At 41.1% G+C, this 15,427-nt stretch overlaps 1 protein-coding gene across 4 annotated transcripts in view; it reads left to right on the forward strand.

Moving 5' to 3' along the window:
* LOC311597686 (aldo-keto reductase family 1 member C1-like) overlaps nt 1-15,427 on the forward strand; it is a 59,568-nt gene that overhangs the window by 32,115 nt on the left and 12,026 nt on the right. Inside the window, exon 1 of one of the 4 annotated variants that reach the window (XM_084781917.1) lies at nt 9,070-9,204. The exons of the other annotated variants lie outside the window; for them this stretch is intronic. Within the exon in view, the coding sequence (XP_084638043.1) occupies nt 9,121-9,204 (84 nt within the window). The 5' untranslated portion in view covers nt 9,070-9,120. Of the gene's footprint in view, nt 1-9,069; nt 9,205-15,427 lie in introns of those variants that run through there. 4 annotated transcript variants of the gene reach the window in all.

Here is a 15,427-nt window from a genome sequence, read left to right on the forward strand (position 1 = left end):
GATTGACAATAAATGAGACCTCAAGAAACTAAAAAGCTTCTGTAAGCCAAAGGAGGCTATCAACAGGAGAAAACAGAAGACTACAGAATGGGAAGATTTTCACCAAATCCACATCCAATACAAGGCTAATATTCAAAATATATAAAGAACTCAAGAAACTGGACATCAACAAACCAAACAATCCAATTAAAAAATTGAGTACAGATCTAAACCAAGAATTCTCACTAGAGGACTCTCAAGTGATGGAGAAACACTTAAAGAAAGGTTCAACATCCTTAACCATAAAGGAAATGCAATAAAAATTATCTGTAGATTCCTTCTTATGCCTGTTAGAATGGATAAGGTCAATAACATAAATGGCAGGTTATGTTGGTGAGGGTATGGAGCAAGGGGAACACTCCTCCATTGATGGTGGGAGTGCAAACTCATATAGCCACTATGAAAATCAATATCTAGTTCCTCAGAAAATTAGGAATCAATCTATCTCAAGCTATATCGCCCCTGGGCATATATCCAAGAATACTCCATCCTACTACAAGGATGCTTGCTCAACTATGTTCATAGCAGCTTGGTTCATAACAGCAAGAAATTAGAAACAACCTAGATGTTCCTCTGCTGAAAAATGAATAAAGAAAATATAGTAAGTAACAAGAATAAATTAATAAAAAATATATAGTACATTTACACAATGAAATATTACTCAGCTGTTGATGTATTTTACAGGCAAAAAAAATGAAACTAGAAAAAAATCATTCTAAGTGAGGCAACCCAGGAACAGAAAAACAAACACGATGTATATTCACATGTAAGTGGATATTACCTGTTAAATAAAGGAAAATCATACTGCAATCCACAGACGCAGAGAAGTTATATAAGAAAAAGAGGTCTAGGGGAACTCATGGATCATCCTGGGAAGGGGAAATAAACTAGATTTTTGTGAGTTTACTGGAAGTGGGTGAGGCTAGGAACAGGGAGGATCAGAGGGGAGAGGTAAGGATGGGAGGACAGAGTCCAGGGAGAGAAGACTGGAGTAGGTGAACATTTAAGGAGCGATGTGGAAACTAGTGCAGTAGAAACTTCCTGGAACCTATAAGGGTGATTCTAGAAAGAACTCCTAGTAATGGAGGATAGGGAGCCTTAACTGGCCATCCTCTATAACCAGGCTAGGCTTCCAGAGGTGGGACTGGGACATTAACTAGGCCGCAAATCCTTTGACCCAGCACCTGTCCTGCCTGCAAGATACACTACAGCAATAATGGCTCAGAGCTTGTAGGATCGGCCATCCAATAACAGTCCAAACTTAAGGCCTGAGCCACAGAGGGGACCCACGTTCAACACCGTCTGCGTGGGTCTTCACCAGCTCCTCTGCATATGTATTGTAGCTTTAAGTTCACTATTTTTATGGGACTCCTGTGTCTCCGGTTCTTGGGACTCCTCCTAGCCTCTTTTCCTTCTGCTGGTTTGTCTAGTCCAACTTCCGTGTGATCGGTTTTGTTTTATCCTACATTTCTTTGGTACTTCTATTAGTAATTCTGCTGGAGATCGCAATATTAATTTACAACTCATTAAAGGCTCCAATCAAATAACATTATACCACTTCATTATGTCAGTACCTCATAATAGAGCATTCTCAGTTCTTTCCTTCTGACACTTGTAAAAATAATTTATTTTATTTACATGTACTCCATCATAAAGGACATTATTTTGATATTATTTTAAATAAATACTTGTTAGAAAAATTAATAAAGAAAGATTATTTTGTTTGCCCTTATTCCTTCCTTCTGTGATTTTCTTCCTATGTTTATCTAAAATGGAGTTTCTGACCCAAATTACTATTTTTCTTACTGATGATTTCTGCAACATATTGTGATAGCTGGCTATACTAGTGACAAGTTCTTGATCATCCCCAAATTATTTCTTCTCCAGTTTTATTCTTCTCCACAGTTAGTGGCTTTAAATTATGTACCATCATTGACACTTTAAGTCACACTTATCACTAATTATTTCTGTGTTATTACACTAATGCATTATAGCACCATCATACATCCTGACAAAGAACATTTGGGATAGTTCCAATTTTTCCAAATACTAAATAATAATGTTATACATGTCTACTTTTAAAATAATATTTATTATTTGAAATGTTCATACATGTACACAATGTATCTTGATTCTATCTACCCCTTCTTCCCCTCCAACTTTCCCTAAGGCACCTAATCATGTATCTCTCCTAACTTAATGCCTTTTCTTTTCATTTTAATGTGTGCATGGAGGACTTGAGAGATGGCTCAGTAGTGAGAACATTGCCTGCTTTTCCAGAGGACCATATTTGATTACTAGCATACATGCTGGGGTTCACAACTGCCTAAGACTCCACTGCCAGGTAATCCAGTGTCTCTATGTGTACACATGAGATACACAGACATACATGTAGAAAAATCACCCATATATATAAAATAATTTCTTATCTATGGAGATGGACATATCCACTGGTACACAAGTAACTACTACTAGCTACATCCCCCAAAGAAAAATATCTCTCCTCCTCAGCACAGTTATCAACTGCCAATTGCTCTTTAGCTATGGTGGGACCTCAAGAGATCTTTCACCATTCTAAAAAATTTAACTGGCTTGTTCTTGTGTAAATAACCACAGCGACTCTTTGCTCATATGTGCCACAACCATATTACATTCAAACTACAACATTTCACAGAACTTTCACTCATCCTCCAGCTCTTAATTTTTTTTAAATCCTTTGTGAAGGTGTTTCCTGAGGCTTACAGAAAGAGAGGTACATATTCTCAGCATTTGAATAGTTATGAATCTCTGTATTAAACCACTACTCACTACAATAAGTAGCTTCTCTGACCAAGCCTGGGAAATAGCACAAATCTGTAGCATAAAAGCTTAGAAAGTAGCTTCACATCATAACCATTTAGACACACATAATCTGTAGATGTTCCTCCAGGGCCTGTGACTTTCTTGTCCATGGATTTTGATTATGATTACAGGACCAAGTATGAATTTCATCCTGTGAGGAAGTTTCAAAGACAATCAAGAAAGAGGATGGTTCCCTCCCCCCGTAAATAGTCTGAGCACTGTTGCACAGTGCACACATCTTGCCTCACAGCTCATTATTGTAACATTCACCACCCAGGCCTTCATAGCACCACTGATTTATTCCCCAGCCACCCACACTGTTAAAGCTAGTTAGAGGGTAAAAAGCTTCCTCAACAGTTCAAAACTAATTTATCTGTGTCCTGTAGCTAAAGTACACGGTGTATTCAGTAGTAAGGTCTTGCTGTCTGGTCATAGTGGACAATGGAGAACACTGGCAACGCCCTGCATCGTGTTAGGGTGTTTCTGGGATCTTCCTGAATAGCTCACACAGAGGGAAACTATGCTAAGCACTGAGGCTCTCATTCAGTGAGCTGTATCTCTAAAGCACACTACATGGGTTATCTTGGTGCAAATTCCTTTTTACTTTCTAATTATACTTTTAATTAGCTTTAAAACAGAGCATTAAATGTATATGTAAAAAAATAAATGTACATGTAAAATATAAAATAAATAAAAATAAATGTATATGTGAAAAATTAAAAATAAACTGAGGGAGGGGGTAGGCTTAGATTTTTCCAAACCTACTTTATTAAGTGTTCTTAAACACCTCACTTCTAACCCACTGACCAGAGGAATAGGAGAAAGAATACTAATGGGAAAAAGGGGTTGTGGACATGTTTAGATATATTTCTTTGAGCTGGTTCTACTTTGCCTTGTAAGGATACCAGCAGTCCAGTCCAATACTAAACACCAAACAGCAGCAGGAATCCGTAGCGGTGGCACAACCCAGCCAACCCCACAAGGCCCCACCAAATTGGCACGGGTACCATGAGAAGGTCTCTGGAGCACTTCTCTTTGGGAAGCGAAGCCCAGCTAAGACCAGTGAAGCATTACACCTGCGTGGCGATGCACAAGCGTCCTCTAACCATCTGTGTGGTTCTGTCTATGGTCTCTCTAAACACCACACACCCTCTCATGTATCTGTTTTAGCAAAAACAATACATGCCCTCTCACAAGGCAATTTCCGGAAAAACATTGCATGACACAACTGAGTTTTTAAGAATCCAGAAAGTTCCACTTCGTGGTGGTGGTGGTGGTGGTGAGGCTCATTAATAAGTTTCAAAAGGCTTCTTACCACACCCTTGATGTTTGTTCATAGACCTCTTACTTTTCCTTTTTCCAACTAAACCTTCAGCTCAGTTTCACCCTGGGCGCCAGGTCAGCGCAGCTGCAGTTCTCCGGCTGTGACACAGGCTGGGCAGATCGCTCAGTTTTACCCTAGGCACCCATTCAGTGCAGCCGCAGTTCACTGGCTGTGACACAGGCTGGGCAGATAGCTCAGTTTCATCCTAGGCACCAGCTCAGTGCAGCCGCAGTTTGCTGGATGTGACACAGGCTGTGGGGATAGCTCAGTTTCACCCTAGGCACCAGCTCAGTGCAGCCACAGTTCGCTGGCTGTGACGCAGGCTGGGCAGAGCACTCAGTTTCACCGGAGGCACCAGCTCAGCGCAGCCATAGTTCTCCGGCTGTGATGCAGGCTGGGCAGATCACTCAGTTTCACCCTAAGCAACAGTTCAGCACAGCCACGGTTCTCAGCCTGGAGGCCCTAGCTGGACTTGCTGGGCAGATTGGGCCCAGAGATTTCTACTTGAGCTGTGCACACAGGCTCGGCGGCTCCAAGACTCTGGCTGGACTAACCACGCAGTATAGGCCCGGAGTCCTGGGCTGAATTCAGCGTGCAGTGTGAGTCCAGAGTTCCTGGCTGAGCTCAGTGCACAATACCACCCCAGAGACGCGGGTGAAGCTCGCGTGCAGTTTGGGGCCAGAGTCCCTAACTGTGCTTGGCAGACAGATTGGGCCCAAAGACTCTAGGGGAGCCTTGGCACAGTCCCAACTCTAAGACTCTGGTGGGACACAGTGTGCAGTTTGAATCCAGAATTCCTGGCTGAGCTGGGCAGATGGTTCGGGACCTGAGTCAATAGCTGACCATAGCACGCACTTTAGGCCAAAGCCCCCAGCGGAGCTCGGTGCACAGTCCCAGCCCAAAAATTCTGGCTGGACCCTGTGTGCATTTTGGGCCCAGAATCCCTAGCTGAGCTCAGCAGACAGTTCAGGCCCTGAGAATCTAGCTGAGCTCTGCGCGTGGTTCGGACCCAGTGTCCCTGGCTGGACTTGACAGGGAACCCAGAAGGCTGTGGATACCTTGGCCTGACCCAACATTCATATAGAGACCCAGAACGATTACAGGACCCACAGCATAGGGGAGCTGAGGATCACTGGCTGTGAAAGTCCAAAACGACAGGGCTAGCCTCCTGTCATCCACACCAGTGAAGTATCAGAGCTTCCAGCCTACGGAAGTCATGAGAAAACAAGTGAATCTATCATCAGACTCCCTCCATCCAACTCTGGAAGCTATCCAACAAAAACAAAGATGGCAAGATGTCTAAAGGATAGAATAAAAGTATATGCAAAAAAAACCAAAACAACATGGCTTCTCCAGTTTCCAGCTATCCCAAACAAAACAACCCAGAGAACTCAAATACAACGGAAATACAAGAAAATGACTTCAAATCCTTAGTAATGAGGATACTAAAGGAGGAAACAAATAAACTTCATAATCAAATACAGGAGGATGCCAACAAACAGGTGAGAGACATAAAAGAAGCACATAGAGTGGAACTGGAAAAATTTCAGGAAAATGCAAAAAACCAGATGAAAGAAAGAAATAAAATGGTGCAGGCTCTGAAGACCTATAAAGGGGCAATGGAAGAAACTCAGGAATATACAAACAATCAGATAAAAGAAATAAAAATATCAGTTCAAGAACTGAAGAAGAAAATGGATTTAATGATAAACACACAGACAGAAGAAAAGCAAGAACGTGCAGCCTCAGAAAAGAAGGCGAAAGACACAGTGCTGAGCTTTTCTAACAGAATCCAAGAGATGGAAGAATGAATCTCAGGTCTAGAAGATACAATCACAGATCTTGAAACAACCATTAAAGAAAATGCCACATCTGGAAAACTCCTGACACAAAACATCCAAGAAATTAAGGACACCATGAAAAGAAGAAATCTGAGGATAATAGGCATTGAAGAAAGGGAAGATATCAGACTCCAAGGCCCAGAAACTATTCTCAACAAAATCATAGAAGAAAATTTCCCCAATCTAAAGAAAGAGATGCCTATAAACATACAAGAGGCATACAGAACACCAAATAGAATTGACCAGAAAAGAAAAACTGCCCGTCACATAATCATCAAAACACAAAACATACAGAACAAAGAAAAAATATTAAAAGCTACAAGGGAAAAGGGCCAAATAACATTTAATGGCAAACCTATCAGAATTACACCCGACTTCTCAGCAGAGATCATCAAAGCCAGAAGGGCCTGGACAGAGATCCTGCAAACCCTAAGAGACCACAGATACCAGGCCAGACTACTTTACCCAGCAAAACTATCAATAACCATTGATGGAGAAAACAAAATATTCCATGACAAAACCAAATTCAAACAGTACCTATCCACATATCCAGCTTTACAGAAGGTACTAGAAGGAAAACTCCATCCCAAAGGGTCAAGCTACAACCAAAACTACTCAGGAAATAGATAACTAAAACATGGCAAAAACACAACTACACAAACGCTTGACTGGAAACAACATCAAAATTAAGACTCTTAACAGTCACTGGTCATTAATATCTCTCAACACCAATGGTCTCAATTCTCCAAAAAAAAGACACAGACTAACTGAATGGGTGCATAAACAGGATCCAACATTCTTCTGCATTCAAGAAACACATCTCACCCATAACGATAGACATTACCTCAGGGTAAAAGGTTGGGAAAAAATATTCCAAGCAAATGCTCACAAGAAGCAAGGAGGCGTAGACATTTTAATATCGAACAAAATAGACTTTCAACCAAAATTAATGAAAAGGGATGAGGAAGGACACTTCATACTAAAAGGTAAAGTCAACCAAGATGACATCACAATTCTGAACATCTATGCTCCAGGAACCTGTCCATGGAATGGATACTGGAAGGTTCACTCTTTTTTCACTTTACCTTTTCCCCTCTTGTGTAGGCTAGTTGGGTTGTATAATAAAGTTTAATTGTTAAACAACAGAGCCAACAGATCTGATCTCTCTGACCCCTGAGCTCATGAGCTGTTGAGAGGCCACCTGTTACTTTCATGATGGTGGCTTTCATCCTGCTCTCCTCTCTCCTGATCTTCATGTATCTCTTCCCCTCTTCTTAGTTCTCCAAAGATCACTGAGCACAGAAAGCTACATGTTCTGCCAATACCAAGCAGTAATACCTGGCCAGCAATGCGTGCTTAAAGATAAGATTGTCTCAGATGAGCAAGCCACATTAACCTGGGAAAAAGGAAAAATTGTTCCTTACTAAATTATTCAATGGTTTATGATACACAAATGGCATATGAAAAGCAGGAGACATTGAGGAAAGAAATTCCCAGAGTTGAACCTTTGATTAAGCAAAAGGAAAAAACATCTATGAATTGGAACTTTAAAAAGAAACAGGCATTCTGAGGAAGGCATAAACAGAGAGTGGAATGGTGAGCAAAGCAGCTTGGGTTAATGATTAGTTGGGGAAGAGTAGCTGACGCAGATAGCAGAACTTGGGAATCGTCACACGGAAGAAGAAAGGGTTAGCATCCTTAAAGAATATATTGGAGATGAATGAAGCGTGTAAGAATGCAGCTACACTTTGCTACACTCAAGAAGTCTAGTGCCCAGCTAGGCGTCAAGCTGAGCTTGAAAAATTAACCACAAGTTGAAGCAATGTCTAGTGCTTCTGAGCAAAAACATAGCCTGAGAGTACGAATGTCTAGTTGAAAGGAAACCAAAAAAGCTGTGCCCTTTAGCCAAAGACAAAACTGCCTCAGAAGTTCAAACATTGAAGTTAATAAGAAATAAAATGATGCTCTTGCTTTTGGGGTGAGTGGGGCATAGACTTCTGTTTCCTGAAATTAAGATGAGGTTGAAATTCTGTAGAGCTTTATGCAACTATCCTGAGACATAACTGACTTGTTTCCTTAACACCTTTCTGACTTTACCTCCTTAGAGAAGTAAAAAAAGAACTGAGGTTTGTGTTCTGTGGTGTGCCTGCTTGTATGCGTGCGTGCCTGTCTGCTAGCTGTTCTAGGAATCTGTTTGCATTGCTAATGATTTCCAGCCATTGCTAATATTTAAGGTTCACTGAATACCAGTTGTACTGCTTGATTCTCTAATATGTATTTGAACATTTAGTAAGAAATAGTAAGAAAAAAAAAAGAAAATTCTGAAAATGTTTTGACATAATTTAAATAGTTTTTAAATTTTGGACCCGAGTGAGTAGTAATGTATGAAACTATTCTTTATTCCCTTCTGTGTATGTTACAAAAATATTTTACTTTTTTATGGAATATACAATTAATAACCATATTAACTATAATGCAAAAAAACAATTTATACCAAGACCAAAAAAATTTCAGTGCTGGCAATATGGCTTATGGTTAAGAGAGCTTGCTTTCTATCAGAGGACCAGAGTTCAGAGAGTCATCTCCACCAGGCAGCACACAAATACTTGTAACTCCACCTTCAAGGGATATGATGTCTCCATCCCATCATGTGTACTTGAGAGAGAGAGAGAGAGAGAGAGAGAGAGAGAGAGAGAGAGAGAGAGAAAGCAGGGGAGGAGGAGAGAGGGAGAAGAAAACATAATGTTAAAAACAATTATGATGGTTTCTAACTGTTGATAGTTATTCAACATTACTGTGCCTATAGTAATATGGAGATCATAAAGAGAAAAGTTATTTAAAACTAATAGTTTCCATTTCAATGGCTCTACCTTATGGTAGAAAACCAAAACATGTAACTCAAACTGGTTCTGACCCTTAAGCACATTTGCTTTGTATCATCAGCCTCTGTCCTCCCAAATGCTGGTGGCTAAGGATTGGACAGATTCTTGGCAATAGACTCCTCCCTTCCTCTAAACCCTCCATAACTAAAGGAAAAAATGTGTGACATGTGCACAATCAGAGGAGTGAGGAACAATGAGTTCCCAACAGCGCTGTGTGAGACTCAATGATGGCCACACCATGCCTGTGCTGGGCTACGGCACTGCCCAAAATCCAGAGGTAACGAAAGATGCGGGCTTAGGAGTGGAGGGTGTCAAAAGAAAGCTGACGTATGATATGTGGGAGCTGAACTCTTTTTTTTTTTCAACTCTGGTTCTCAGATTTTGCTAGCTGGGGCTATTCCATGTTAAGAATTAAAATAGCTAGAGCTTACCCTAACAGGGTCTCATTATGCCGTTGGTGATTGATTGTTCTGGGTACTGCGTTTTCTATGTTTTAGTTCATGTCTTAGCTTCCTTCTAAACATGAGAGTCATGACTCGACAGAACTGCCTCATAGCCTCCTTGACTTGGGTGTTGTTTATCTGTTTATTTCTGCAGTTCAGGGCATCTTTCTTCCTTGCTCACAGTAGGGGAAAACACTAGAAAAATGAGTGTGTTGAGAATAACTGGAGGGCCAGAGAAATGTCTCTGTGGTAAAGAGCACTGGCTGCTCTTCCAGGGTCCTGAGTTCAATTCCCAGCAACCACATGGTGGCTCACAACCATCTATAATGTGATCTGATGTGCACTGTATACATAATAAGTAAACAAATCTTTATATAAAAAAAGAAATTTACTGGAAATGAAAGCGTAGAGTAATTGGTAGGGGAGTTGTTCTGTTCTGCAGGGAAGTCTCCAGCAAGTAATAATAATGTTGAAATTGATATAAGTAGAACTTCCCACGTAATACAGACAACTGTGGGAAATTTACATGACTGTAAAACATCAGGCCTGGGAAAGCTTCAGTCTTAGGGAAGGCTTCTGTGAGCTCTGGGCTCTTGTGCTGATGAAGACGATAATACAATATGAAGTATACAAAGTAGAGAACTTAGTAGCACAGACCAGTAGTCTAAGATCTTCCTTGTCCTACTCAGCTGTGTGCCACAGAACAAGTTAACTGAATTTAGCGTTCATACTCAGACCTCTTGTATAATTGTGAGGACGATAGAAGAACACAGCTGCTGTGCAGTAACTGTCGTAGTGTGAGGGACAGAACAAAGCATCTCACTAAAGTTTCCCCTGGATGGATTGCACACAGCTAAGGCAGGAAGGCTGTTGTCAGAAGAGGAACATGGAAATCACCATTCTCTCACTGTAACTTTATTAAAAGTGAGTTTCTAAAGTTATTAAACGGTATAGGAATTAATCTATTCCATTGTTTGCTTTACCCTTAAGAAATAAACATTCAAGCCATTGTCCAAATGTAAATAAAAGACAATAATATAAAACTCTACCTTAGACTGATCTCTGGAAAGAAAGAATTTGTGCTTTAAATGAAGAGAACCCCTCACAGGATGAAGGTAATTTAGCATTTCTAAATGCGCATTTGTAGATTATAACATTTCCCACCTGTAATTTATTTTGTGACACAGAGTAAAGGTCTGTGTTCCAAACACTGAAACCACAGTAGCTTTCAGTTCAAGTCCTTTTACCAATCTCACTCTTACTGACATCTAGTTGTTGTTTTCCATTTCGGAAGTATTAGGAATATTAACTATGTCTTGACTGCCTCTGCTAGCAGTGAATGTGGGAATCTGGTTTCCTTTGGACAAGCAGAATGTTCTGTGTGCTACCACAGGAGTGAAGGAAATCAGTGCCTAGAGAAACCTTAGGATCTGACTTAAGAGATCTTCTTGTAGACACATCTCTCATGAAATATAGACACATTCTTATTTCAAGGTTGGCGGAATGAAAGTTCTGCACCTTCCTTTGAAAAATTCTATAAAAACTCCTTGGAAGAATTCTCATAAAAACCTGTACTGCATTACTCCCACACTTCCTTTCAGGAAGATTTCAACTCTGCTCATATTCTTCTTTAATATTACTATGTCAATAACACATGAGTGGGCAAGATGGTTCAGCAGAAAAAAGTTAAAACTCTTTCCCAGAATTCTATCCCCAGGACCCAGGAATTACATTGTAAAAGAGAGAGAGAGAGAGAGAGAGAGAGAGAGAGAGAGAGAGAGAGAGAGAGAAGGGAGGGACGGAAAGAGGGAGGGAGGGAGGAAGAAGAGACCCCAGGGGAGATGTCAGAGCATTAAATAAGGGGTGATTACAATTGCAGATTCCTGTATGTAAAGAGATTCCTGGTTGCCGAATTCTTATTATTAATAAAAAGAGACCAAGACAAATATTGGCATCTATTTATTGTTCTACATGCATAAGCAAGGAAGGAAAGTAACAGGCACCATAGTATGTCCTCAGACTCCGCACAGTTGACTCTATGAAGGAAGTACCAATCATGCTGTAAATCAACATGTAGACAGTACCACCTGCCAAAACTAAAACAAAGGTCTAACCTGTCAAAGTCTATAGTTATGGGAAAGTCTCTAAATGTACCATCTATGCTTTTTTTTTTTTTTTGCTTCAGTAGCTCTGCTTCTAGCTAACTATTAATGTTAACTGAAGCGTGTAAACCCATGATATGGGTTTGTGCTTAAAAGCTCACCCTGAATAACACTCTGTGCTACGCTGGAATCCTGAACCCACAGTGTAGCCTCTAGTCAGCTAACATGGTCCAACACCAAGCAGTCTTCCCTGGTGACTGCCTTGCACCATTTATAGAGATTCCAGTGACCAGATCTCAAGACATTGGTGGTCTCAGAACCACTTGGAGAGAGAAGAGTGCGGTGGTCAAGGGACTGTTAGGGGGTGCAGAACCTAAACTGTTCCGTCCACATCCCCCGGGGATCCCTTTGATTAATCGTTGCCTAAAGTCTCAGGAGGTCTGACACCTACATCCCCAAGGAAGCCAGTTAGGAAGTCACCTGGTCTGTAACCTCCAGAGGTAAATTTGGTTAAGGTGCCTTCTGTCTGGACACACAAGAAGTTAAGACGAGGTTGCTGATTCAGCGTCCAGAGGTATTTGCTTGTTTTGTTCTTTGACTCCTGTTCATGGTCTGGGTAGGCCTCCATGTAGAGAGGAAAAGAGGCGAGGCTTCTCATCCAGGGCCCCTGACATCTAAGAGGAGTGCTGACAGCGAGGGGGACATAGTTCCCCCAGTTGAGCACTGCCTCTTCTCTGCTCCATACCTGCTCCAAGCAGCTTCGGGAAAGGTGAAAAGGTTTGCTGACCTGAGCCTGAAGGAAAAGAGAAAGCTACACTCCTTCCTCAAACTTCATGACTTACCTGTCCTTTTTAACCAATAATCTGTAAAACCCACCATTCTCAGAAAAAGTAATGAAAACAAGTAATCAGAACAAAACAAACACAACAGCAGCAAAGTGCCTCTTGGGCTGGGCAAGAGGGTTACTGCAAGACAATACAATATGGACAGAACAGATTTTCCCTTCTGTCCAACACTGACCAAGGAGAGCTTAAACAATTTCCAGGTCCTTTTTAAAGAACCAAAGACAGCTACTAAAAAGATTTCCTTTGTTACAGTTAGCCCCTGATATTTAAAAAAAAAAAAAGTTACTAAAGTTACTTATTAAAAACACAAGAAGTAGGCCGCAGTTCTTGGAGGTAGCTCAAAGAGTGTTTAACAACACAGAACTGATTAGGACAAGACCATTTGCATAAAACAAAAGCTGCTGTCACCTTCTCTGATGATGAGATGCAATTAGACTCAGACATGCCAAACAAAAGTTTGGTATCTCACCCTCTGTCAGGACTCAACACCCTGGGATTGGCCCACCATGAAGCTTCTATAATTGTTCACCTAACGAGTTCAGCTACCTCCAGGTTAAATAATGCTCAATGCCCAGGAATCAAAAGGGAAAATTACAGCCCATACTTCCTGGCTTAAACAGGCAGACAGACACCTTAGTGTCCTGCCTACCACCCTAGAATACACCTTTCCTGCCTAGGATGAAACCTGGAACCTCTGATTCTCATAAACCTGATCCTTCCAGAGAAGTAGGTATGCACTGTCTTGGGCCTGAAAGATGCATTCTTCCACCTCTCATTGTCAGAGGCGAGTCACTCCATCTTTGCTGTCAAATAATCAGACCCAGTGCAAGATTACAGCAGGCAACATAATTAGACCAGGTTGCCCCAGGATTTAAAGATACTAAATACATAGTTCTTTCCCTCTATCAGAGGTCTCCTAGGAAAATAGAGCATATAAGGGCCACTGAGGGACTACCGCAGGAGTTACAAACCTTTGGCTACAAACTGTTGCCTAAGAAAGCCCAACTTTGTAGACTGAAACATAACTTCACTACTAACTGAAGGGAGGAAAATGAAGCACATTTAGATTAGGATCACTGCCATTCTTCCAATCTTAACTCCAAAGACTAAGTAACAGATTTGAGATTTCCTAGGTGCAGGTGAATATTGCTGCCTCTGAATACCAGAGATGTGGAAATAGCAAGACCTCTACCCACCAATACTAGGGGCATGGCAATAATCCCTAATCTGGAATGGGACTAAAGAAAAGAGGAAAGGGTTTTAATCCCAACTTTGGGGCCATAGAAATGCTCTATGACATACCTGTCCAAATGATGGGACACTATAGCCACTGCATGGCCCATTTGTCTAATAGCTGTAGTGGTACCTGCTAATTTAATAAAAGAAAGCAAAAAGTTAACTGAGCATCGTAATCTTATACCTACATCACCCCATGAAACAGTGGCGGCCCTCCTCTGAGGAGAACCAGAACGTTGGCTATCTAATGACTGTGTGACCCAGTACCAAGCCCTATTCCTGACCAACCCTCAAGTCTAGTTTAAGAAAATCACCACCATCTATTCAGTTACAGTCTTGCCTGATGATTCAGGTGCTCATCCATGACAGTCAACAGATGAAAGATGAAACCAAGTACATGAGAGCTACAGTTGTTACTTTAAACAAGCCATGTCCCCCAGACTCAGACTCTCAGATGGGGAAAAGGAAAGTCTACAACCATATGCACAGAGCATCAGTCAGTATGCTTTTACTACCAGCTATATTTAAAGTATGATCTATAGAGAAAGGGGGCTTCTTGTGTCTGGAAATAAATGAAATTTTAAAAATCTGGACCCTATTAGAGGCTATTTACGTCTCCCATTAATTGCTGTCCTCCACTGCTGGGCTTCTGACCTGGGAGCTGAAAAAAACAATCTTAAGACCAAAGGGACATGTTGATATTCTGATGACATACCATGACCTTAGACTCCATGTCAAAAGAAAGAAAGAGAAAGAAAGAAAGAAAGAAAGAAAGAAAGAAAGAAAGAAAGAGGACAGCTCAAATGCACAGGTTGATGGAGGACACCAGAGGTAAAGCTCATTCTCCTAGAAACAATTGGCAGGACTATTGAGTGACTAAACTTTCACCAGCTACTCATCTGGGGTCTACAAAACTTTCTGAGTTGTTCCAACAAAGGTATATTAAGCTAGACTCGGACAACATGACATGGGATATCTCAGCCAGATGGCAAGTTTGTGCTCAAATGAATCTAAAACAGAGAGCTCTTGCCCAGGAATGGATCCAAGTGAGAGACTAACACCCCAGCAAACTATGAAAAAAGCTGACTTTATCAAGACCCAGCCTTCTTGTGGAGGATAAAAGTACTTGCTAGTTTTTAAAGACACCATTTCAGGGTGGGTAGAATTGTTTCATTGAGTCCCTAGGGCCTGCCACTCCTTGCCCCTCTACATTATCCTGAATCTTGTGTACACTAAGTGAATGAAGACAGGGTCATGGTCCAACCATCCTCAGACATGAACTGGAAAAAGACAGATATATCTTAAACTAAAGCAGGATGAGTTCATGATTTGACTCACTCTCTAGAACCAATGAGGAATGTGACAGGACCCCAGACATTATTACAACTGACTCCTTGATGGAAGTGCTATTCAGGCTGTAAGACTAAACAAGCACTACCTGTCAAAACTAAAACAAAGGCCTAATCCAGCAAAGTTCATAGTTATTGAAGTCTCTAAATGAACTAGCCTAGCTATTTGGCTTCTGTGGTTCGGCTTCTGGATGACTGTTCTTGTTAACTGATTGACCTCAACTCAGGATAGGGTTTTTGTGCTTAAAAGCTCACCCTGAAGAAGGCTCAGTGCTACACTGGAATCCTGAACATCCAATGTAGTCACTGGCTGACTAATACTTGCATTACTTAAACCTGTGTCCGAGCAAGGTTCTCTGGTAAATACCCCACAACAAATACTGAGAAAATGATTGCTTCTGCCTATGTATGTCAGTATTGCTCATTGGAAGCTCTGTAAAGCCTTATGGAAAAGCAAAGTGTGAACTCCAGTTCTAGAAACCAATCCCTTGTCATTTAAATAAAAGGCTTTCCAGCACTCGCGAG

This window comes from Acomys minous, assembly GCF_964271855.1.
Source record: "Acomys minous genome assembly, chromosome: 5".
NCBI lineage: Eukaryota > Metazoa > Chordata > Mammalia > Rodentia > Muridae > Acomys > Acomys minous.